We start from the raw sequence: 26,531 nt of genomic DNA, 5'->3' as shown, positions 1-26,531 counted from the left end.
GCGTGTAAAAAGAATTTCTAACGTTCTTGATTGTGGTCAAGTTTCACAACGGGTCAATGTTTAAATGGCGAAAACCGTTTTTGAGTAAAATTAAAGCTTAATTAAGCAAAAAGGCAAAAAATAGATAAGACACCAACCTAGCGAATAAATACCCAACGATAGCCAGCTTGCAATCGTCCCGAAATAACGACGTACTCGATTCAGAACAAAATTAACCCTTGATAAGATTCCTAATTTTCTATCCTTCGTATATTTAAAAAAAGCTCGCTAATAGCCTAAAAATAAAACGAGGGAATAAAATATATCTCATGAAGGTAACGTAAATAGACAATCAGAAGGGAAAGAATAAAAGAAATAAGAATTACCTAATTACCTAAAAGAATGGAAGCCTGTTGACGATGCAATGATAATGCAAAATACGAGAGAAATTAAAAGAAACACACGGTAGAGCCCATTGAAGACGACAGAGGAAGAAAAGAAAAAAATAAATATCGAATGAATGGAATCATCGTACACCGAAGGATACAAGAGATTAGAGGGAAGAAATCTAGGAAGGAAAGAGGAGTACTTAAATGTTAAAATTCCACTGAACGCAATAAAAACAATAGCTCAACTAAGGCTAGCTGAGAAAAAAACACTCTACCACAAAGAAAAGCATACGAGAAAACAACGTAGAAAGAGAATTATGCGCATTGCGCAACAGGTACAAAGAGGGGAATGTAAAGCACACGTTATTAGAATATCCCCTATACGAACAGTTATAGGCGGTGCATCCGAAAGGAAAAGTAACGACGAACGAATTGCTGATAGTGAAATTCGAGAACGGGGCACGAGAACTATTCTACGATGTTTAAAAGCAATAAAGTTAAGGGCATTTTTCAGTAATTACGATAAAGAATTACATACATACGTACATACATACATACATATTTAAAAAAAAAGGCTCGATTAAAAATAAGAAAGAAACCAAAAGATTCTTGATACGTCGTCCGAATCTCGCAAATAAATAAATATAAATAAATATCCAACGTTAGCAAACCTGCAATTGCCCCAGCAGGGTGAACAACAGTTTCCCCGAAAATAAATAGAATGCAGCGAATTTCAAGGAAACCACCGTGAAAGGGTAATACGGAGACGAGGTTACGACAGTGGTCGCGTGTAAAGAGCCGTTTTCCCGATCTTAAGATCCCGTCCAGCCCAGACGAATCGTGATCCCTGGATTACCACGCGTAACCCATCCCCAATGGCAGCGGGGCAATCTTCTCTCGCCGCCTGTGTTCGCCCTATGTCGCCCATAAAGACGTTATTGGATCGAATTCCCGTGCCACGCCGTAAACAATCGCCTTGCCGGTGTGTTCTACACAGAATACAGCCTGTATGTCGTTCCGATGGACACGCGACACCGTCAATGGGGCGACTCGGCCATTCTTGGCGCTTGGATAGTGGACGCTGCGAGATTTCAGAATTCTTCCGGATTTCTAATAAAAATAATTACGGGAACTACCGTAATTGGGTTTTAGAATTTTGTATAATGCTTAGCAAGTTTATTTGGAGCTTATTTGAAACGTTACTGCGATAGATTTAAGGGCTGTTTTAATATCGAAACTATTAGGATTGGCTTTCGCTATTTCGTATAACGTTTAGTTCATTTGCAACTTCTTTGAAACGTTACCGTACCAAATTGAAAGGTTCTTTTAATATTAAAATCAGATTTAAGGATTCTTTTTAAAATTTCGAAAACTCGTTGACCCTCGTGCCTCATAGCAGTGCCAATGAAATTTCGAAACGTTTTATGTAACACATACGACATGGACGCGAAAGTTTCCTACGATAAATATCCAAATACTTTCGTGAGCCAATGTACGCTTCGATACAAGAAAGTTCGATATAATTTTCGCCTGGAGGCGAAAGAAAATTCGCGAGAAAAATAGAAAAGTATAGTCTTGGGAATGTACAATCATCGGAAGAATGGGTGGCATGACGATAATCGTAGAGGCGTGGATATCCCTCGCGGTAACCAAGCCCATTACAAGGGTAGAGACCGCGTTTATGGCCTCGTAAATCAACTAGAGGGGGTGGCCATCGAGCGATTATTATTTTGTGGATACACCCGCCTCTCTGTCTCCCTCTCTTTCTTTGTACATACGCTACCCGTGAGAAGTTAGGAATCACCTGGTTTAAGAGCTACTGTGAACCGTTAATCATTGTGGTTTATGAATTTTCGAACCAACCCCTTAGTACAAAATGGAAATTGTCCAAGGGTTTCTTTTAACAGAAAATTATCAAATTGTCTCGTAGCGCCTATCTAGTACCATTATCTCTGAACAACTTTAAATAATTCAGCAGAAACATTTCGGTCTTTAGCCATTAATAAAAATTCTTACAACTAGTTTTTAGCTTTGTCAGATACCCACTTTTCTTGCTAAGCTCTGCGAAATCATAGATTCGTGCTACTTCGATATCCATAATTTCAATTGGGAAATAAGTCTCCGAAAGAAACTGTTACACTTGCATTCAGAAATTTCTGTCCCTATTCTTAATACTAACTTCGACAAAATGGCAAAATGTTTCATTCGCAATTACCAATTTAATACTCGAAGTAAACAACGCAAGAAACACTTTGCTCAGATTATCAATAATTTTCCATATCCGCGTCGTTTTACCAATTCTAAAAACGTTGAAAAATTCACACGCACTATAACGCTACGGAAAAATCGTACACGTAAAAATCATTTCAAACGAGACTCGACGTTTCCAGCAGATCTCTGATCCCTCCGAGTTCGTAGAATGGAAAAATGGAAGAATGGCAAATATAAGGACACGTGTAACACACCTACGCGGTCTTATACACGTATACAAATGCGATGGAAGTTTCGCAGGACAGGTCGTCCCAAAGGATCAAGGAGAAAAGCCGCTTCTGTCCTCGAACGGAAACCAGCGGAAGAAGAAAGAGGGTCAAAAGAACAGGATCATCCTTCTCTTTTTCTCTCGTATTTCTCTGTTTTTCTTCCTGCCCATGGAGGAGGGAGTCTTCTTTTCTGGACGCTCGATCAAAATTTATTCACGCGCGGCAAAATTCTCCGCGGACTTCCGGCTCTCCCTCGGAAGCAGCGATATTTCTCGACACTGTCTCCCACCGTTCCTCCCGTGAAATATATTTTCTGATTCTTATATGGCGGGGCTGACGGTTTTATTACGATTGATCTTCTGCTTGGAGATTTTCTTTTACCTGTTTAGATGGATTTCTTTTAAACAATTTTTTCGTCATTTACGAAGTTCTAATCCTTAATCGTTCAATGATATAGAGACACTCGTTTTACGTTTCTTTCTCCGTGCATTTTCCATCTTCGCAGAAAATTTACAATAACAAAATAAAGATATCTAATTGTCTACAGCTTTAAACGATACCCTAATCTATCAACACGTACACAAATTTTAAATTCGAATCGCGTTAACAAGCACTGAATTCGTAATAATAATTGGCATATGTTAGCTAATCCGAAATAACTACTTTTTCAACAATCTTAATAAACAACCTAAACTAACGCTTCACTTTATAAATTCCATCGAAACCTATCAAAACAGCCCCTCTTTTATTTCAAATAAAAAGTCTTCGTCGCTTATCAAAAAAGCATCAAATGTACCGTAAGGGTAATTACGAAACACCAAATTTCCAACGATCTTAAGCAACCACACCATAATTAGTCAACCCACTTCGCAAGCTCGGTCCAACCCAAGCCGAAGCTCTTCCAAATAAAAAGTATCGTCATCTTCAAACCCAAACCTGACCCCCTCCGCCCCGTTCGTATTTCCGCGATTGATGAAAACCGTAAGCGTCCGGGTGGCAAACTACCCCCACCATCCTCTCCACGAAGAGTAAGAAGCCGAGTTATTTCTGATTTAAATAAACTCGGAGGATCTCGTCTCGACGATTCGAACGAGGAGAGCCAAGGCTTGTTTGCTCGTCGACGGAGTCACAGGGGCTGATAGTGGGGGAGCCGGAGCATGAATGTAATTTATCCGGGCTATAAGGGATGCGAAACGACTACGTTTGAACTCCTCCATCCCCTTTACTGCCTCTTTCTTCCTCCATCTTTCCACCGTGCATCCCTCCAACTCCTTTTTTCTCCGTTTAAACGAGAAACGCTGCACACAGAGGGAAATATCAAGGGTTGGGCGGCCGTGGGGGTTGTTAAGGTAGAAGCTCCGGTGAATCAAAGAAATATTATATCATTAATACAGACCCCAGGGTGCAATGGCGCCGAGTGTCTGCGCCGAGTTTCTCTTACCCTCTCACCCTTCTCGGACCAACCCCCTTTCAACTCCCCACCAGAGGGTCAAAAGAGGAAAAAGAGGTTTGGAATATATATCTTCGTAATTTGACGCGGCTTATGTACCGAGCGTAACCATTGTTTACGGCTTATAGGCGCGCTAGATGGGGCTCGTGCTTTATGGCGTGTGCGAGGAATCGAAACAAACTCGTGGATCGAGAAATAGTTTTTTTATAAGCTGTTGAAGAGCGTTCTTAACGCTTGCATTGCAGTTTTGCATTTTTGATGCTGTGGTTTGGAGCGTTGTCCGGTGCTTCTCGTCGCGACGATGACAATATTTTTCTCTATAAAATTGTTCGATAAATCTATTCGACATTATTTGTCACAAATGAAACATAGGATCACCTAATATTTAAAATATCGTAATCCACTAGCATCCGTACCGCCGTTCCAAGCATCTAGCAACCAAAATTCGAACGTGTTTAGACGACGATCTTCAATTTTCATGCGAATGTATGATTTTGAATTTTTGACAGCTGTCCTGCGCCAAATTTTCACCAGAACCACTCATATTCAACCACTCTAAATTCTCAAAATCCTGATAAAATCAATAATAGGCAGAACATGTCAAAAGTAATATAAAAGAATGACAAAACAGAAAAAGAAATTCCGAAAAATTATAATAACAGACAAAGTTCGATCGATTGAGACATTAATACATACACTTTTATTTCCCTTTGGAATAAATTCGTTCGGTTTTCCTCGGTTTTCTCGATCGGAACGGGAGATCGGATTTTCACCCGAAAAATTAATAAACACCCGAAAGGCTAAGAGGATTACCTCGGTTTCGGTTAAAGCTCGTGTTTCCACGAGTCTACAATGACGCGTGCACACGGCCGGTTCTCACGGCCGCAACAAAACTTGATATAAACCCCCCACCCTGTCCCTTCTGGTGCATTATGGTTTTCGCCGGACGAAGCTGCTTATAATAAATCATTCGGACCTCCTGAATGTTACTTCCCTCCCGGAGTATGCCTCAAATGAACAAAAGGGATCTCGCGGTCGCGTGATTCAGCTCCGAATGATGAATCTACGCGTCTCGTCTCGTTTCCTTGAATAATAATTAGTCACATGGTATTTAAAGACTCTCTTAATTTTGCAACGATTAATTTAATCGAATTTTTCTTCCTCTCATATTTATCTTTGCGGATGCAATTAGATTGTTCGTTATTTAGATAGGTGAATCTTAATCTTCGAATTTTTATTGCCACTTACGTCTTTACTATTATTCGACAGAGTTTTGTAAAAGAGTGAGAAAGTTACAAACGCAAAGGCGTACCTTTCGAATGCACTCAATGCGCAAAAACATCGAAAATATCCAGATTAGGGCTACTAGCTGTTTAAAAAAGTCCAATTGGAGACAAAAGCTGCAGTCACCAAATACCACATTATAATAACCCTGGAACACACACATTCAGTCGCTCGCCAACTATCCCGTATTTTCCAGCCAATGGCTATATACATATATATGTATATAGAGAATACGCAACGAAGCAAACTATAGTCTGCTATACATTGCACGTTGGAGAGTTTTTCGCCCGAGCGGTTCGCGTAATAATTTTCCACGGTTCCGGAAGCGAGGTTCCTGCAGGTTAAGCTCTGATATCCATGCATTCTCGAGGGACACGTGGCTGGCTCCATTGGTTCGATTAATTAATTAGCACCCATTATCGAGTTTCAAGAGCGAGTCGAGAGTCCGCGCCGCGGCTCTGTGTGTTTTCCGTACCCTCGAGGAAGCAGACGGCTGAGCTGGCCCGGAAACGAGCCAGAACCTCAGGGAACATCCGCGTTACGAACACATACCGTAGTATAGGGTGAAATGATCGGCCCGGTTAACATTTTTATTTATTTCTGAGCCTACAAGTTGTTTCAGAAATGAATGGCCAAATTCTACTCTCCCTAACGGACAGAGATTCAAAGAATAGTATTTTATTCTCTGTAGCAGCGGCTCCTAAGCTTTTCCGACCCGCGTACCACTTGGCAACCAATTTTCCTAAACTGTGCCCACCAGTATCAGAGAAACAGCGCAAACGCCAAGCAGTCGAAGCGCCGTCAACTCAGTATGCTTGGTGTATTTTGCATTTTTCAATCTCTTTACCACGCCCGTGAAACAATAATCACGAGAGATTCTAAAAACTATGGAAAAATGTGGGTTGCGTGAGCAACATCCTTTGGGACAAAAGTTATGAGAATATCGATTGGAAAATTGCAATAAAAATCGCGAGTGAAATTATTTGCATCGAAAAGTTGAATAATATACGGCAAAGGGCTGATCAATCGAGAATCGATGAATGCATTGTCCGTAACAAGTATTTCGATCATCGTTTTGTAATTATCGCGAAACTTCCTCAATTCACGGTTTGGTAGATTCGGAATATTGAATCACCTAATGGTTGTTTCTGTTTCTCTGAACTCGGTGAATGGACTAATAGCGTTGCATCGTCTACCCAACTTTCAGCTAACAATTCCCTTCGATAACTTCTCGTTTTAGTCGCAAATTCATACCTCGTGTATTTCAAAAAATCATTTAACGGGTATCAATACAATCTTCTATTTATTTTAGTATATAGGAACTTTAGATTTCAATCAAGTAAAACAGGAAATTTATTAAAAATAATGAAAACATAAATCATAAACGTAAGTGTACACATTCCTTAATTAGTTTACTCCGATAGGAACGATATCGCACATGTTGATTCTACGCCATAGATGAAGAAATTAATTAAACATCGAACAAAAGAAATGACAAGCCAATAAACAATTTCAATTACGGAATAATACAATCTTTCGCTCTTTGCAATCATCATTAAATTGCTTCTCCAGAGCCAATATGCAATAATAAAATTGATGTTCCATCTGTCAAACTTTACGCAACACCAAAAACAAACGTGCTAATAATGGAGTGCAACTTGCTACTATTAACTTGTCATGAATTTATGCACCTCTAAAATTCACATTTTATCTATATATTTTATCTATATATTTGTTCACGAAAACAAATCCCTTGGTATATAATGTAGAGAAAGGGGATAAATAGACGAAGCATACGTTATGAAGTATATATACGTGGATATAAATTACAAGAAAAAATAAACATAAAATTTAGACGCGTGTACCTATAGCAAGCGTATTAAAGAGTAATATTAAAGAGTGAATCATGGGCCTGACCGGATACATCAATTCTCGAATGTACAGCGCTAGTATGGATAGCTACGCGATTTACGCGATTAAAGTAGCCATATACCGTACATCGTTGCCCAGAATGGAGCAAATTGAAATTCCTCGGATTTTCAGAAGGATATTTTAGTTATATAAGACATACATACCTACCTAACATAAAAAATCCGAGGTATTAGGTGTATCTACTTAATATAAAAAAAAGAAACAGGTGTACACGACGAGGAATTTGTCGAGGAGGGTTCGAAAATCCAAGTAGCAACCCCAAACGGCTGCAAGTCGGGATGGAAAAGTTTGGCGGGTGAACTTTTCGCGAATGGATCGCGAGAGAAGTGAAAAACGTAACTAGCAACGGGGACAACGGGCGACACACACACACACACACACACACACACACACACACACACATATACAATTCATCCCTTTGGGAGTAGTGAAAGAGGGAAAATACCGGCCCGCGGTTGGCCAATGGGAATCGAAGCCGCAGAAAAGCCCCTGTGAAAACTCTTGGCCGACCTCTCCGCCCGGTTACTTCCACCCTCGGAGCAACAACCCCCGACTTTCTGTAATTTCCTCTTTCTTTTCGTCTTCATCGCGGCCTCCCTCGTGGGGAAAAAAAGTCGCCTGCAAGCCGAAAAGCCGATCGCGTGCCTCTTTCGTCCCAGACTTTTCGGACTTTCCATGGGATGCTCGCTGCTGTGGAGTGGGTCTGTGGTTTGTTTGGGTATACTTTGGTTTGTAGGTATGTAGCATGGTTTTTTTGCGTGTATTATTAAGTTAGTTGTAGAATTAGTGGATAATGTAATGGATATTGCCAAATATTTGATAGAAATTATCAAGTAATATGATGGAATATATACGAATGGTTAAGGCTCGAAAATTCAGCGTGCGATTAATCTTAAATTAAAGTCAAATTTAGTAATTCTTCAGCTTCTGTACGTACACTTATTATACGTATAGGTTGGTTATCACTCGTAGCAGTAGGATACATTACGGAAATATTTCTTTCGCTTTTTATTTGTATGGTGAAGCCCGTAAGATAGCCATTATTTTAATATATTTTTACATCTTGATAAAACGATACTTTTAAGTTACTGTATGTATATCTTTTTAATAATATAATGATTGTGCAATTTTTATGCATTATTTCACTGCATAGTTCTTAATGGGTTTACGACGAGACGTGCGGAGGGAATTGAAACGGGTAATCAAAAAATTTCCTCGAATACGAAGGCACTCCACGATTTTCCATGAAGCTAGTTAAAAGGAATTCGAGTCCCTCGAGTATCTTCCGGCAAATCGGAACGTGGATAAAGTTCACCTGCATTAGAAAAATTTGTTTTCGTTCGTTTTAATCAGACAGTGTTAGAAACCAGCAGATCAATTTTCAAAATGGATTTTCAACTCTCCAAAGTTGAGTAAAGTATATCGAAAAAGTTCAAAGTCCCAAATGATTCCACCACGGTTTTATTTTATAATAGATTGACGGTATGTGGTTAAAATAAGCTAAAAGCCCGTACATTTTTACAAAGGTAATAGTAGGACGCTACGTTGATAAATGCTAATAACTAAATATAATAATTATCATAGCAAAGCCAAGTATCACGACAAACAATCTTTTCCGTCTGCTTATTCGTTGAAAGAATATGGCGCAGAAATTCAATGGCAAATTTAAAGATCTGTACTTGAAATTTATTAAAAAATTTCAAATTACATCAAAATATCTTAAATTCAGATTCGCAGTCGAGAGATTCATACGCTTTGCCTGCGCTGTCTTTGACTTCACAGTCTCCCTACGTTTCTACATCGGCTATACGTGTTTAGCGGGGCAATCTCGACCAGGGGCCAACTTTTCAATTTTCCGTCGGTCGATTTCGTTGCACAGAGTAGCTGGGAACACGTGTGCCGTGTGATTCGTGTGTGAGCCTCGCTCAATTTCCTCGGTGACGAGCCGGTCGACTACCTGTAGACGAGCCGATTTATCACGGCCTATAATTGAACGGAAGCAATTTATTAATCGGCCTCGCGCGGCTATACGATCGATCCTACGCCACTGCGCGATTCTTTCATTCAAAGGCTCTATTCCAAGGCCCTGAATGCAGATCCTGACCCAGTTTTTACGTTTTTATGCAAGCTTCAGCCAAGAGTTATAAGTTAAGGGACTGAGGACCTGGACCTTTCTACTTCTTTTTAATTAGTTTAGAGTTCTCTACTTTTCTTTCTCTTCCGGAAATATTGGAATTGTTGTTTTATTTCCTCGTGTTATTTCGAGCAACATAATTTACGAGAAGAAAATAACATCCTGGGGATTTCTAAATTAAAAATGGATAAAAAAAAAAAGAATACAGGGGAGAAATGTTTCACCGTTAATGGAAGTTTGCACAGTGAACAGAGATAAAGAACTGACGCGAGCAAAAATGTTGGAAAATCTTGAATGAAACTGTCAATCAATTTTGAGCACATCGAGCAGACAGAGAGTAAACACATTGTACGATATACGAATAAAGCGCGATTGTTTTCCCGGGCAAACATTTTTAATTAAAGCAAAATTTGGGAATTTTACTTCTGGATACTTAACTGTACTTTTATATTTGTATTATAATAATAGTAATTATTCAAACGTTCGAACAATTCGACAGGTGCTCTTTTTTTATCGTAACCCCCTGAAAATTCATTCAAACAGCATAATATTTCTGGCGGAAAATTTCAAATTAACGAAATTGAAGCTAATTCGCGATCGACTCAATTCTCGAAACTACTCCACGTGAGTTTATTTTTGGCGATCGTATCGGCTCCAAAGATCGACTTGTACGGCTTGACAAAATTATTTCCGGTTGACCGGACGAAAATTCAGCACGACGCGACGAGTTAAACGACAGGATCAATGCCGAGGTTAGACCGAGCCAGGTCTTAAGCGAGTTACTTTAATCCAATAGCAAACAGGATGAGATCCGATTAAGCCGCGTTAGCCGGCTATTTCCAGCGATACCGACGCACCGGCGCGTCTTCATTTTCCAACAGCTTCCTCCACCTCCGCGTTAACGTCAACGTTATAGCTTCTAATTCGCACAATATCTGGCGAATGTTTCTAAAAATTAGAAGCTACCTCGGAAGTTAAATTGGTTGGACGAAAGTTTGTTGGTGTTTGTTGAGATTCCATTTATTGCAATCAATAGAACATTCTGACGAGTCTGTGGTTGAAAACCTTTTATCTACGTATACGAACAATAAGTTCATTTGCCTTTGCTATACTAGCTATTTACCAGAACTAATAAAATTTCACTAAGATATAATTCTTATCGTATAATCTTCTTCGCTAATTTATTAAAAATTAATTAATATTTCCTCTTCGGAACCATTCTCGTAATATAAATAATAGGACACGCTGAAACGATCCGTCTAATTAAGATCGAACGCGTGGAATTACGTCCACTTTTGCAGCGTCACAGACATCTGTCATTTCATAACCGACGCTCGACGAGTTCATTCAACTCGACAGTGAAGAAGTTCATTCACGTCTGGCTACTATTGCGATATTAGACGTCTCTGAAGGGGCTTCTACCAACTTTACATCTAATTTACGTAGAATTATAGCCACAGAGTTAATCACCAATCTCTCTCCCTCTTTCTCTTTTTCTCTATATCTCTTAACGTAGGAAATAATTTTGGTGTAAAAGTAATTAACGGTCGAGGATGGATCGTTTTCGTTCGTAGTGAATAAATTCACTAATTATTCTAATAATCCTAATTTCCTAAATTGAAAAAGAAATACTTGCAAAAATTCTTATTTTTCAACTAAACTGTAAACTGATAAATTCTTAAAAAAAGGAAACATACTTCGAATATATTTTATTTGTAAATGTTATTATATATGTATTTGTAAATGTACTTCAATATAGAATTACCTCAAAAGAAAATAATTATACGATTATATAAATAGGTAGCTAACAAAATTACAGATAGTGGATCTGTTAAATATCGTAGAAAAGTATAAATAACATGATAGCGAGAGTAAGGAGGTCGCAAGAACGACGATGCCGCATAAAAAGCCATTAACCCGGCCGATTAACCGCATTAATCACAAATTAAACGTGACTCTTCCGGGTTAATGATCAACGATCGTGAGCAACTTCTTGCACAATGAGTTTTCAGATTAATTCGCCACGCAGCAGTGATAAAAGTGCTAAACAGCTGTACAATCCCGCAAAATCTCGATTCACTAGTTAGAGAGAAATAACCTTTTTTGATCGATTAGTGTATTAAATAATACATGGTTCTACCTTTTTCCATAAGAAAATAGTTCCATATTTTCAACTTTCAAATGAGATTTCTAATTATATTTCCCGTCCATATTGACACATCATCTAACATTCATAAAATTCACGGAATTAAGCGCATGAAATTCTCAACCAACTCGTAATTTCAAAGTTACTTTCAAAATACGTTTTAACTTAAAACAGTTTGATCGAAATCAAAATTTTTTTAGCAAGCGAGGGCATTAATTTAATTATCAGAATGTTCTTCTCAATACTGATAGAAATATTTTTGTAAGATCGTTATTAAATTTTATAATAATGAGAGAAATAGAAATCGTCGAGTTACAAAGATAACAAAATTCTGAAATAAAATTTCGTTAAAAACAACAGCTAAATTATTTTCATAACTGCAAAACCAATCTTAGAATCTCAAAGATCTTCTTAATTAAAACTTTCTCGTGTCATCATAAAGAATCAACCAAACTTTTATGTCTCTTCTTGCATAAAACGCGAACTAGTTCAGGAACGGAAAGAAAGAAAAGAAGAAAAAAAAGGAAAGAGGAAAATGGAAGAATCTGTCTACTTCGACGCGAGATCGGTAAAAATGTTCATTTCCGCGGGAATTTCGTATGGCGGCCGGAAGTGACCCTGATAAACGGTATTAAACGTTCCAACGCGTGCTTTGAGAGGTCTGAAAACGGTTTTCAGTGCTTCCGCAGCGTGATTCCACGCTTTTATTTGAATTTTCAAGCCCCGGTTCTCTGATAACGACATTCTAAATTCTCCAAATCTCTTCGTACCGGAAGTAGTGGTCATCAAGCTCGACTACACGTCGCATAAATTATCTTTCTGCGTCTGTATATCTTTGAAACCTTAAGTATGATTCTCGATGTAAAAATTGATATATCCTAATTTCTTTCCTTTATTATAGTCGCGTTTTCTGATTCAGAAACATTATCATGCAATGCCCATTTTACGTTTTCTGGAAGATACACCGCCAAGGGAGCACTATATTAAGCCATTGCAATTCGTTCTAGTTTCTGACGGACGGAAATTAAGAAAAGAAAAACGCCCTGCTCCGATTGATTTCGTAGAGGATCTTTCCATAAGCTGGATTCTGAATTTCAACTGAACGTACCGATGTTACTGGTCTGAGCGGAAGAGAGAAATCTTTGATCTTAATTCGAGTATAAAACGGAACTTCTCATTCTGCAGCAAGAAACAATTATTTAGAAAGAGAGAAAATGATCGGGCAAAGAATTCTGTTTTTAGAAAGGTAATTTGATCTTTCCATTTGACAAGGGAATGAATGATCGGAAAAGCTACATCGAAGGGATCGTAAAATTAATAACGTTCCGTGGAAACGCTAAATAACAACGTCGAACGAATCCTCGCCTACACCCGCTGCTTTCAATTGCAACAAATCTCGTTATTCAGTTTTTCCTTTTGTCAAGGAAAATAATTAACAATTAGACACAGACCGTTGCTTAAGGCAATTACAGAATTAATAGCGTTCATGGTGGAATAATAAGTTCGGGGTAGGGAACAATGTAGTTACAAAACAAAACCATCACAGCCCATAAACCTCCACTTTCATCTCTTAAAACGAGCCTTAATCCTTCTCTCTGGCATACGAAAATCGCCTTAAGAACCGCACAAAGACGGATATAACAGTTGTAAAATACGACGGCACGATCTAATTCACGCCTCATAAAATTAAAAAAAAAGAGAGAGAAAGAGAGAGAAAGAGAGAGAGAAGGAAAGAAAACGGGGGAGAAATAAAAAGAGAAGAGAATAGAGAAACAAAGAGAAGGAAACGGTCGCGCCTCATAAACCGTAATTCCCAGCAATACGAGAAGGAAAACGTGGACAAAACAGGAATTTCCTCGATTATACCGCCGGGACGTTGATTTCAAAACGAGTCTGTTGCGCGCGAAATTTAAAAAGATACACGCCGACATGTTTTTTTTTTTTAATTCCCATGATTTCACAGAATTCGTGACTTTTGTTACACAATATATAATACGATATCAGACACGCAATAACATTTTCATCGGCGAAATAACACTTTGAGCATGAACATGTGTGACAACATTTTAAACTCGAGAAAGATGCCATACATGCCGACGAAATAAAATTTTCTTCCGTATTACACACGAAACGTAACAAAGGGGAACCATGTAATAACACGATACAAGCCTGGCACGAAAATCCGGGCTCGAAACCGAGCGTAAACAGCAAAATTCAGCAACTTCTTGAAAAATAAACGAGCGATTAATTAGCAAAATTAAAAGCATCCAGGAACACGGCACGCCGTGTCGTTCCAGCATAAGTATTCTTCTCACGCTGTGTCTTAAACAAACGTAAATCTAAAGCGTCGAGTGTACAGCAAAGCTGTACCAGCCTACTATTGAATTTATTAATCTTATTACGAAGTACAACGATGAGATTTAAAAAATGAAATTTTCGACAAAAGCTGTGACGCAGCGAGTCGACCGCGTCGAGAAAGTAGAATTTTCAATTCTTTGATATCCGCTCCATTTCTGCCATGTGTTGTTACTTCGTTGCTAAAAGAATAATAAATAAAGAAAGAAATAATAAGAGAGGAAAGAAGATCGAAGAAATATTTTTGTTGGACGGAAAGGAAGAACTTATGGGGGTTGGAGAATGTCAGGGTAAGTAGGTCGTGAATCACAGAGGTATGGGGTTGATATTCAGATGAACGAGCTTGTTACACGCGATACACCGTGGAAATCGATAGGTGCACGCAGCCAGCCCACCCTTCGATGCAATTTTTCCTCACCCCCTTTTGCGTAATGGGAATTTAATATTAACTCGATACGTCTGTTTGATAATCTAGCGATACAATTCTAAGGAATTTTCTCGTATTTTTATTCCTCTTGTTCTTTTAAAAATATCAATTCCATATACCTTCTGGTATTTTTACGCATGATTATTATTAAATTTTATAAAGATTGACATAAAAAATTCAAGATTCCTTCAAAATATCTACGAAATTTTCTCTATTAATATTAACACGTTGCACGTAATAACTCGAATAATAAAAATATATTTTACAGAAACCAGCGAAAAATTCTATTACCAAAAAATAGCATTACAAGCATATAATTACTCGTAAGAGAAAAATATATTACCATAGAAACCGGTGAAAAGAATTGCTCAAAAATTTCACGATTTTGTCAAACAGTTTCTCAACGTTCTCTGTCTTCGACAATCCCTAAGCTTCATCGATGATTCAATCCGATAATCGACGAAGAATACGCAAGAAGATTCGCTATAGAAACTATAGACTGTAAATAAAGAGAGTGGAAGAAAATGGAGATATAATAATTAGGGAAGGAATCGAGGACTCGCAGAAAGTTGTGCTCCCGTTTTGCCAACAAAACCCTCTGCTTCGTCTGTTTTCATTCCTGTTCACTTCGAGGCATCCAACCCTCCGCCGCCCTTACGAACGTTTGACCGATCGTTTAAGCAGTTTAAGCGGTCTGTGCCAAGTTTAATCGAATTTAAATTGAATTTAAAATGCTAATATAGAGAAGCACGGTGTTTCGATGCTCACGTTTTATCATATACTTCGCGTTCTCTCGCATAGAAGTATCCCTCCGTCGCGAAACGTTTCCATATTTACCGTTCCCTCTACCTTTTTATCCTCGTTTTGCTGCACTCTCCTTCTGGCTTGTTCTTTTCATTCGCTTTCTTTCAAATACAATTTACATTTCTCATGCGATGTATAATTTTTCCGTAATTTATTCTCCTTATTGTGTCTATTTATTTTATTACGTGACTTTTTACGTTTTATAATTTGTATGCTCACATTTTCATTATATTATACCTTTTGTATCGCTCATATCGTACAACGTGTGTATGCTCGCTATGATCGTACTTTGATGCGTTTCACAATAGAAATACGTCGATGATTTCTACAAAAATAAATAAAATTACTCATTTAGTCGGGAATAAATCGCGTTCGTTTTACAAACTTTATTCGACGAAACTTCGTCGTGTCGCGTTATAAACGAATTTCTCTTTGCGGATTTTCATTCGGAAGAAGCGATAAGTGGTTTCCGAGTTGGAGAAAATTTTGTTTTCACCAAGTTAAATTTATTGCGCCAGAAGAATTAGATTTTGCAGGAATACAGTGAAATTTCGTTAGGCAGAATGTTCCAAAATGTGTAACGCAAACTGGTAGAAACTAATTTATCTCGGCGAAATATAGAGCTGGAAATTAATTTCACTTATTTGGAAGAGTTACATTTGTGATTGTTCACTTCCATTATGAATTTTTTCCTCGCGTACGAATGTGTTCCTTTCGCTTCCGTGTGGCGAAATCATCGTTTCGAAGTTGATGTTAGCGAAAAAAAGAAATTCGATATTTCACCAACGTGTTTCGTCATAAAATCGTAAAGAAATTTGAAGGGAAAAAGAGTATGAAAACTTTGATGCGACCGGGAAACAGGTAGATCGAAGTGAGAACAAAATTCATGCGGAAACTTTACATGTTATCGATGATCGGAACCATAGTAACCGCGATACTCATCGGGAAAACAAGTACAATTATGTTGAAAATAGAAAACAATGCACATCGAGCTTTTCTCTTCTTTCGCCGCTTGCTCTGTCACAATTACTCGACAAGAACAAAATTAAAATCTGACAAGAAAATAAGTAAAATTACGAACCAAGCTCTTTCAACGGAATAATTCAGAAATTGTGGTATATTTCAACACCACGAGCAAGTTGTTAATCGCACGTGAAACAGTTACAACTTATACATTTAATAACAAAAACGAGGCAACGAAATGGAAGATTACTTCGTTTCAGTTAGCCGCGTTAAACTTAGTAACGCGAGTTAATATTAAACCACGTAAATAGAGCGGGAGATTCTTCGGCCTGATACAGAGCACGAAACAAGCGGAATAATGCGAGAGGTTCGGCTTTGTGCCGCAACACGTCGCAGAACTGCGATTAAATATGTTTGAACTTGAACCAGGAACTTCTCTTCGCTAGATTCTGTCTTCGAATAAAAGGAGAACGAAGATAAGAAGAAAAAGAAATGTCCAAAAGATGGCGCGAAAAGATTCCACGATCTAAAATAAATTTATTAAGCGTGTAAATATTCCTCCATCCTCTTCACAGCTCAAAAGATATTGTCACAACGCTAAAACGTCGTTTGCCGTAACGATCGTGCGTTTGCCTGAACCTGTCAGATTTTCCATAAGAATCAACGAAGATGCGTTTATTGTATCTACTTCGACGATCTTCACCGGCATTAACAGACCACCCCAAACATACGTTAGCTCATGAAATACATTATAATGTAATAGGATTCTTGAAATCGTTGATAACATACAGCAATCTCTAAGTATTTACACATAACGTACTTCACGAGTATTCAAAAACGTAACATATTCTATAAGCGTTCACGGATACTTTCGCAACTTGCTAACCCTAAAACCAACTAAACCCAAAAATGCAGCTGCCATTCATCCTACGCAAATTCATCCCAATCAAAGATCAAGTCAAACAGCAGTCGTACACACTGAAGCATCGCTTCTCCGCGTATCCAAAATTTCGTGGAAAATCCCCCTCAGCCAAATTAGTCTTTCTCTACCGAAAGGACCGCGGACTGAAGATATAGCAAACGCGAGAACGATATCGAGAATTCAGGAGGCCTGGCGGGTCCGCGGAATCAGACAAAGAGGCCGACCGGCCGTTCCGGTAACCAACTTAACCGGAAACTTCGAATCAAAGCAAATACAGGGAAAGTGCCCGCGGGGGCCAGTTCGTCGGTTCATCGTGAAACTCGATTTACTATCCGGCACACCACCGCCAGCGTTTTCGCCCCTTCTCTATCACAAGCGTAGAGAGGGGCATCGGATCCAAGAGGGGTGCGCTTTGATGCAACACAGCCCAAGCACCACCCTCATTGTCGTGTTGCAACAATGCGAGCTTACAGTCAGTTTGCGTGTAATTGGGAAGCCTGTTAGCCCCATGAGCCAGCGAGTGCACGATAATGATGAGAGTTTCCTGGCTGATCGAGTTACTTGAATTGTCTTAGACGAGGCTTTGGAGGACAAGCTTGTACCTTGGAGAGATCGAGAGGCTGGTGAAAACGGGGATAATTTGTTTTTCGAGGTTTCGCGAAGGTTTAGGCGTGATTCTGGCAGGATTCTGCAGAAATACGATTACCGACAGTGGAGAAACGCGAAAGAAGGAATGACCTATTAGGATTATCTAACGATTATTGAAAAAATCGTTAGACGTTGGTCGTAAAAATACCAAGAATCGGCCTATCTTTTGAAATCTTTATCAAAATTCCGATACAAATAGAAATGTAAAAGAAAAAGAAAAAATGCTCTTTAATTTGTCCTCGCTTATACTATTTTATTCGAGAGTATCGGAACTTACAACTTTGTATAATGAATCTTATCGAATGCTGACGCCCTCAAATCGAATAAATAAACGAAATACCATATTAATAGTCGCAAAATACAGGAAAAGATAAAAGTGGGGAGAAATTCGGGTTATCCAAGTTTGCTAGAATCCTGATTACGGATATTTAATGCATGTTAACGGAAACGTGAACGTTGTACGCAGGCGAAACGCGTGTAGAGCGGTCAGTACAACAGGTACGATAATGCGTGCTCTCGGTTTGTTTATACCGGGGGGGATTAAAATAATGCATCGATGCTTCGGTCCGCCGCATTGAGCCAGATGAAGAGATTTAGCCGGAGCGCAAATTACATACGCATTAACGTGGGAAATATACCGTGGCCGAGGGTATGCATAAGCCACGATAAACGCATGTGCGTATATGCGTGCTCTTTGTTCAAAGGAGCGGGTAACGGGATTCGATGATTTCCTGTGATCGAGTGTGTCCACCAGTACGCGTCAACTGTCTCCAAGAATTTATGGATAACACGGAACAAGCTGATTTATGTATCGTGATGCGATATTATAACTTTTTCGGTGATATGGCGAGCTATGAAGGTTTTTGGTTAGAGTGGAATTTCGTTATAGCGATGAGAGTAAGGAATCGATGAAAAACAGCGTCTTTAGTTTCACGGCGATGCGTCGCGTTGAGGTTAAAAATCTTTCTTCTTTTTTTTTTTTTTTTTTTTGGTTTTTACTTATAGTTTATATATTATGTACAGTAGTATCTATGTATAATCGAAACTTATATAATAGAATAAATAGTTTTTTTAAATTTTACACCACTTTCCTGTATAAAAAAGATAATCCAAAAATCTCTGGAAACACGCGCTATCTTTTATTTCAGTAACTGAGACAAAGAGCATTCCGATTTTCTTTACAGTATTAACAAATCAGTTTGCATAAAACAACCTGCACGATATAACCCAAAAATAATTCAAAAAAATATTTAAATTCAATAACGCTGTAAAACCCAAACAAAAATTAATTTCATTCGGTAAAATAAATTAAAAGATTCTATTTACTGTGTAAATGTTATATCCTATCGAATACTAGATCGTCGATTAAATCACGCCACAGTAACTCCAAGCAACTACAAAATGCGACCTCTACAACAAAATCGAGATGTTCGCCATCTTTCAGTAACGTTACATCGTTGCAATTGAAACGCGTTGATTTAGCGATGCGTTTTCATTTAGGCAAACCTTCCGCCGGAAAATTACGCGTGTCCAGAATGAATGCAATCCTCTGCTAGGTCGAATATTTCGGTTTGGAACGATACGTTCCGCGGGATTATTTGTCGCTTCCTACGCGCGCTACACGCAATTCGGGATAAATTAATATTAATCGCCGTTAAACATACCGTTTATAGTTCCCTACGATTACTGACTCGTTGAATATGATTTTCGAATGACTTCTCGAATGACTAAAGAGTAGAATATGTTTGTACGCTACTGGCGAAATTATGCGATTACAAAGTAGAAAATATATTTGTAGAATTTTCAGGAATACCGAGTTATTCGTTGAGTAAAGCATACGAGGAGATAGCGAAAACGACGAACGGATACTCGTACGATTTTATATCTTTCATTTAACCGAAGAAATAAAATCTAAATAAATTTTGGTACTATCACGCAGGATTCGTTAATATTTTGAACCAGATTCGTGGAAATTTAGGCTTCTCGTGTCTGTACATATGTATGAGCGATGTCTGTAGTTAGATGGAAGACTGTTTTTACTTGCGGTTCTTTTGTTAAATCTGTAGTTGCGGAGAAGCGTTTTAAGTGGAAGGAAATTTTTTCTGAATGGCAGCTTGCACAAAATTTCCTTTTTCTCTCTGACAAACTAGGTTACGAAGTTGGTATTCCGTGAAAAGGAGAGTAACTGTATGAGCTGTCGGCGTTGAAATGCGAAATTTTGAAGCAGGTTTACGTTAATTTTAATTATCCTAATTCGCTGGAAAAAAGTTTGGAAAACGTGCAAGTACCATCTCCCCTTTTTCTACTAAACAATTAATATTAATAATAGCGAAACCAATTCCATTTCTGGAAATGCAACATTGCTATTGTAGAGATAATTAAACAAATGATAAATATTAAATAAATATACAGATGATCTCACGCTACTGAGTCAAGACATAGATTCAACATAGCAAAGGGAGAAGAAAAATGTTATTATAGAAAGTGAAATACTTTCGAATGATGCATACGTTTCGTTTAAATTTATTCTATATTTCATATACTATATTACATTGCATTTAACTATTTAAACTGCGTTTTAATAATTACACTCCTAAGGAACAGTGAAACAATCAAGAGCATTTGAATTAATTAAGACTCATCAAGATTTCTCAATATCTTTTCCATGACAATTCGCAAACTTTTTACCAATCTCCCAATCGGTCGACAATTTCCACAGAGAATACTAGCTTTGTGAAATCGTCACGCAAACGGATAATAATAGATAATGATGGTCAAACGGACGGCCATCGGGCCGAATCGATGATTCGATTGTTTCTGTTATTACTCTGTTTGGCCATCCGCGTCCTGCTCACCAAGTGACTCGCTGGCGCGGCACAAACTGCACTTCCTCGTACGGATCAAATGCGTTTTTACATGGATTTGGCCAAGGCCGCGACTAAATCGAACCTAAGTTCCAGTTTCGTATTCTGTTCATTTTCCGATCATTTCAATTATCTCTATCAGAATGACTTCGATCTTAGAGCCATCGTAATATTTATAAAAATAAGAACTTCAAAATTTGTAGCAGTCACATCGTTTGCCGCTCCGTTTTTTCAACTACAGTTCCATTAATTTTAAACTACATTCGGAGCGATTTACCAGGAATTCTGATAATTCGACCGAAACATTATCTAACTTTTGATTTAAACAAATTGAATAATGACCATCCACTTGGTAAGTTTGGGAATTTGATTAATATCTCGCCTCATTACCATGTTAACAAGCCCTACTTAATTCACAATTATTATTAAATAGTTCATTCACCCGGCATTTTGCGCATTTGACCGACATTTCAAGCTGCACAGTCTGTACAAGTGGTTTTCACCGAGAAATGAATAATTAAATTCAAATAATTACCTATCTTCTCTATTTAGCTCGTAATCACTACCATTAATTGACAATTCTTTCAATCGAATAATCTTCTCGTTTAATAATTATTCATTCAGTCGCGATTCATTTTCCGCGATCTCGTAAATTTGAAAAATTCTAGAATCGGAAAATCTACAACTGAGAATTCTAGCAATGAGAATTCAGGAAATAAGAATCCCAGAAATGAAAATGTACAATAATTTACACAAGAATTCGAAGAATCAGCATTGAAAAAATACAATGAATGTTATAAAATTCAAACTACTTAAGTTAAATTCCGAAAGTCCGGAAATTAACAATAATGTTGGAAAGGAATGTGAATTCCGAATGCGCGGTAACCTCGGCGAAAGAACATTGGTATTAAAAAGCTGCGTCTATTTTTATTCAATTTCTAAAATTTACTTCGATTCTTATAGGACTACGTAAAATGAGATTTTAGTAGGTTGTCACTTACCTGATTTTTGCCTTTGAGGACGAGAACGTTTGTAACACGGCCGAAGGGGACGCCAAGATGGATGATTTCACCCTCTGATACTTCGTTGGGGATGTTTCTGATGTGGATAACCCTCGAAAGTTTGCCGTTGTGGCTCTTGTCGAGTTTAACCTGCGCATACACAAAATTCTCATAGTTAGTCAGAAGTTATATACTATAGAGTATGTGTGTATAATAAAATTGCAAATAATCCACGACAGTCTCGAATCATCGAACCCTGTATTTCAAAATAAACTTTTCGTTTTTTCAATTATAGTGAGCTATTAGAATATTTGGTACGTGGACGAAACAAATCCTTCTCTCGAATCTCATCTCTCTATAGTCACGTGCGTAAAAATACAAAAACGCATAAAAATCCGCGGTCGACTTACAAACGATATAAATAAAAAAGCATGCACGCAAAATATCTCCAAACACTGTATCGAATAAAATTGCATTCGTTCCTCAAGGGTGCCGGCTTTTAAAATTCCATCAACCCTCGTTAAAACGGGGGTGGCATGCGTGCAGACCTACACCACTTCCGGCCTAGGAACGAGGCCCCGGTGTACAAGTAACGAAACTTTTCGCCCGCTTTCGTATAAATTTAAATCGAAATCCCGCCGCCGGCGGAATTTTCAATCACGGCTCAATCTAGTCGAGACTCTCGGCAGTCACTGCGTCCCTTTTCGCCCCTCTTTGCCTGTTCTTCCGCTTCTGCCGCGCGTCTTTTCCTGTTCCCTTCCAGCCTTGGTTCCCTTTATTCGAGGCCCGGAGCTTTCCGTCGGGTTTAACCGATCGGAAAATGCGCTTCTTACCGAGTTACGGAAGACAGATACTTCTGCAGCCTCTGTAAACCCTTTCCAGATATTTTTCTTCTTCAGGGGACGGGGGTGAAATGTTGGTTAAGGTTTCGCGGCTGTCTGCTCGACGTGTAGGAATCTTTTCTTCTTGTTTCGCAAGTAGTTACTCGTGAAACGGATGAGATCTCGCTGTTTTTATTGTTTAAGTGAGTTTATGAAATTCATAAGCTCCGAAACTGCGAGAAGCGTACGAAGTTGAAACGGTATCGAATATGCAAGAATAATTTCTGTTCTTTGTACTATCGACGAAAGAGCTGTCGGAATTATAGCGTACTTTTTGAAAGGATGGTTGGAATGAGAAAAGCTTTTGACAATACTCAGCAGAATGATGGGACTACTAACCCTTTGCGGACGCGTCGGCATACAGCCACCAGTGCTTATCTATCGTTTTTAGCGATAAAACAGCTAGGGTCATAGCATAATAAACAATTGGAGTCAGAATACAGCCCGTAGAAAGATACCCTGACCAAATCTTATCTCTGTTTCAGATAAACTTTTGTAACTGTTTCGGATAAACTTGTGATTGGGTTGTTTCACAGCGTATTCCTATCTCCGACGTCGGTCTTTTGTGGAAGCTAACAGTCATCCAATCCGTTCAAAAATTTATCTACCTATATACATATGTGCCTACATTGAATGAAGACACACTTTTCATTTCTACTACTCGAACGTGAAACGCCATTAAACAAAGATAATCCGTAGAGCTATAAATAAAGAATACACTTTATATTATTATTATACTTATTATAACTCGAGATATAAATAGAGAAAGAAGTAAGGGAACGCATTATGCGGTAATTGAAGAGTAACGATTCGGAATCTTGTGTGTATCTAGTGCATTGGAATTATACGAAACGATGCCCTCATTATGGATTGCACGCGCGCGCTCCACTATCGAATAATACACGAATATAATACGTCATTATACAAGCACCGAGAGAACCGATTACTTCGCATTCAAATCGTACAATATCGTCGTCAAAATCTCTCGAAGGTAAGGCAAGATTTAATCCGTGCCGACATTATTCCTTAGAACCACGATAATTCGTATACTATCACTGTTATTATCCACCTTATTTACATTCGATACTTGTCTTTAAAATACCTCGAATATTAATGCCAGATATTGTTCCTTTGAGGCTTGTACTTTCCGTGTTTCATTGGATTTATCTCATTTTCAATTTGACGCTTTGAGAGCTGATGCTGATGAAATACTACGATTAGTAGTAATAGTAAGTTAGAAAAATATTTTTTCTTTGATAAATCGTTATTTTGCGAAAGGAAATCAGGTAGGTCAAGAGAAATTACGTATCTAGGTATTTATTAAAAAATTGGTCTCCTCCAAGTGACAGTTAATAAATCACGAGGAATATATTTTTGAACGATACATGATCAAAATTTGTAGGTGTACCGCTATTGTAGACGTCGATTTGCCTGTCATCCTCGTGCTTCCCGGAAAAATACATGTGGCAGATCGAATATCGTTTCTCTATCATTTATCTTGTCGCTGATAGAATGACGATTTTGTAAAAATTTGCCGACAAAAATTCCAGCCAGCTTTTCTGAGAGTTATTCTCATAAAGAACAAATAAAACGTGAAAATGGACCAAGGAATAAAATATAGTCAGTACAATACGCTCTATTGTGTGATTCGATAAAAACTTTGTATAAAATTGTCGACAAAGGTTCTACTCATTCTTCCAAAGCATCGCTTCCTAATTAAACAAGGAGGAAAACTTCTCAAAAATGCCGATTCCATGAGTTCTCAAAAATGTCCATCTAAAAATTTCCATGTCAAAAATTTTTAAGAATTTCTTTGAAGAAGAAACTTTTAAGAAAAAACTCCAACTTATTTCAGAATACGTATCTAAAAAAAGTATTGAAGATATTAAAATCGCCGAGATTCTTCCGCATCTCTAAATTCCACCCCAGTTACATCACCCTTCTCAATGTCAAAGCACTAAAAACGTTCAACAATGCAACATAGAAATCGAAATAGCCAGGAAGGAATAAAGAGGAAAAAAAAGAAGGGTCACTTTTCGACGTGTAACCACTGAATACTCTTTCCGGTGCCGTGGACAGGGGCTTAAGGGGTGGAAGAATCGCCGCGGGAAAGAAGTCGAGGGTTTAATTTCAAAGGTTGGCCGAATCCGTCAGAAGCCACTCGAGGAGATTCGAAACTCGGAAAGAAGCGTGGAAAACTCGTCGAGTGGATACTTATATTATGTACTTAAAGCTTTTCGAATGAGAAACAGACAATAAACGAGGGTGCGTTATATAAATTTTATTACAGTGACGCGAATAAAAAAAGAAGTGACAATAACGTAAGATTTAATTGTCTTTAGAATCATACATTTAATTGATAAATTTGAAATTGAAAGATGCGATTGTAACATGATTCTATAGTATCAATTAGAGCTTCTTTAGTATCTATACTACTATCTATAAATCGCATAATATCGATTAATTTCAATTTTTATATTATTCCTTGCTTCCGTAAACGTAATTTCGTTTTGCAACGTTGCAACATTCTTTCTACTTGTTACATTTTCTTTCGTTCGCTGCTATAAATTCAAAAAGAAAAGGGAAACAAAAATTACTTTAATTTCGCCTAACATTATAATCATAAAAAATCAGCGTTAACGCAAAACCGAAAACGAAAATAGAAATATAGGGACGAAATTGGATAAAGGGCCGAATAATATAGAAAACAATCGCAGTGAAAAGAAGCATGATTGAGAAAAAAGATGTGAGCTGGAAAGTTGAGCGCGAGCAATTCCGAAGAAGTGGCTATCAAATGAGACACTCGAGATGTCGAGGACGAAACGATGCGGTACGCGAGTGCCTGTCGATCGCAGAGAAGAAGAGGCTTAATTGGCCGGCGTTTTCCTCGTTTTTGCAAAGGTAGCTTAGGCCACCGAGAAACGCTGCAAACAAGATTCGCTTCGAGGACCGTTCAATCGTTCTCAACGACGACCTCGAGGACCTACTCGTGTGCCTGGACAACGTGTTCTCGGTGTCTTCCTCTCATTCCACTTAGCTGTCCAAAACTTCGATTTGACCAGTGCCTTTCTTCCAGTTTTTCTTCTTTCTTCCATGAAATTTTGAGACAATTGCTATACGTTCATATGTTATAGCATTAGTACTTTTTTAATATTACTAGATTGGAAGGATAACGCGAAAGTTTGCCTACTTTTGTACACGATACTAATTTATTTTCACAATTTCGCTGCAATTATTTTTATGAACCCTTTTATTCTACGTTCCTTCTTATACACAGTTCATCTTTATACGCGATACCAGCACATTTTTAGATATAATTATACGATTATAATAGATAATAATTTTTTTCTCCTCCTTATGTAAGAGAGAATAAAAATGCGAGTTATAAAGGGTTAACCCTAAGGGACGATAAAAATCCTACTTTCACCCCCTTTCCTGTTTCCAACCAGCCTCTCGTCGAGAATACGTCTTCCTTCATCCGAGCCGATAATTGGACATAATGGAGGCAATTCGCGGAAAATCGCTTGTAGGAAATGGGCACCGTGACCTCCTCCCACCGGTTGATAACGAGGGAGGATGCGCTCCGCCAACCGGAAGTCAACATTCCAATTCCGTTAGAAAATGCCTCGACACGGAATACCCTCTCTACATCGCAGGGAACAAGGGATACCATTTTGCTCTCTGTTTTCTCTTTGTTTTACTACACTCTGCTGTTCTCTCATTCAATTTTTAAAATAATTACAACTAGATTGTGAATTTTTGTGCAAATCCATATTTTTATGAATACTATTTAGATTCCAAGTCTTAATTCCGAGTCTTTTAAGACTCTCTAAACTGTTGCAACCATGTGACAATACTATTGTTTCAATACT

General features: G+C 38.2%; 1 protein-coding gene across 17 annotated transcripts in view; it reads right to left on the bottom strand.

Moving 5' to 3' along the window:
* Nucleotides 1–26,531, bottom strand: part of LOC126874833 (polypyrimidine tract-binding protein 2) — a 419,953-nt gene that overhangs the window by 74,680 nt on the left and 318,742 nt on the right. For all 17 annotated transcript variants that reach the window (XM_050637314.1, XM_050637319.1, XM_050637315.1 and 14 more), the window contains one exon: nt 21,779–21,928. In XM_050637314.1, coding sequence (XP_050493271.1) covers nt 21,779–21,928 — 150 coding nt within the window. The remainder of the gene's footprint in view (nt 1–21,778; nt 21,929–26,531) is intronic.

This window comes from Bombus huntii, chromosome 16 (assembly GCF_024542735.1).
Source record: "Bombus huntii isolate Logan2020A chromosome 16, iyBomHunt1.1, whole genome shotgun sequence".
NCBI lineage: Eukaryota > Metazoa > Arthropoda > Insecta > Hymenoptera > Apidae > Bombus > Bombus huntii.
Note: the sequence above shows the minus strand (reverse complement) of the source record. Positions and strands in the feature narration are given on the sequence as shown.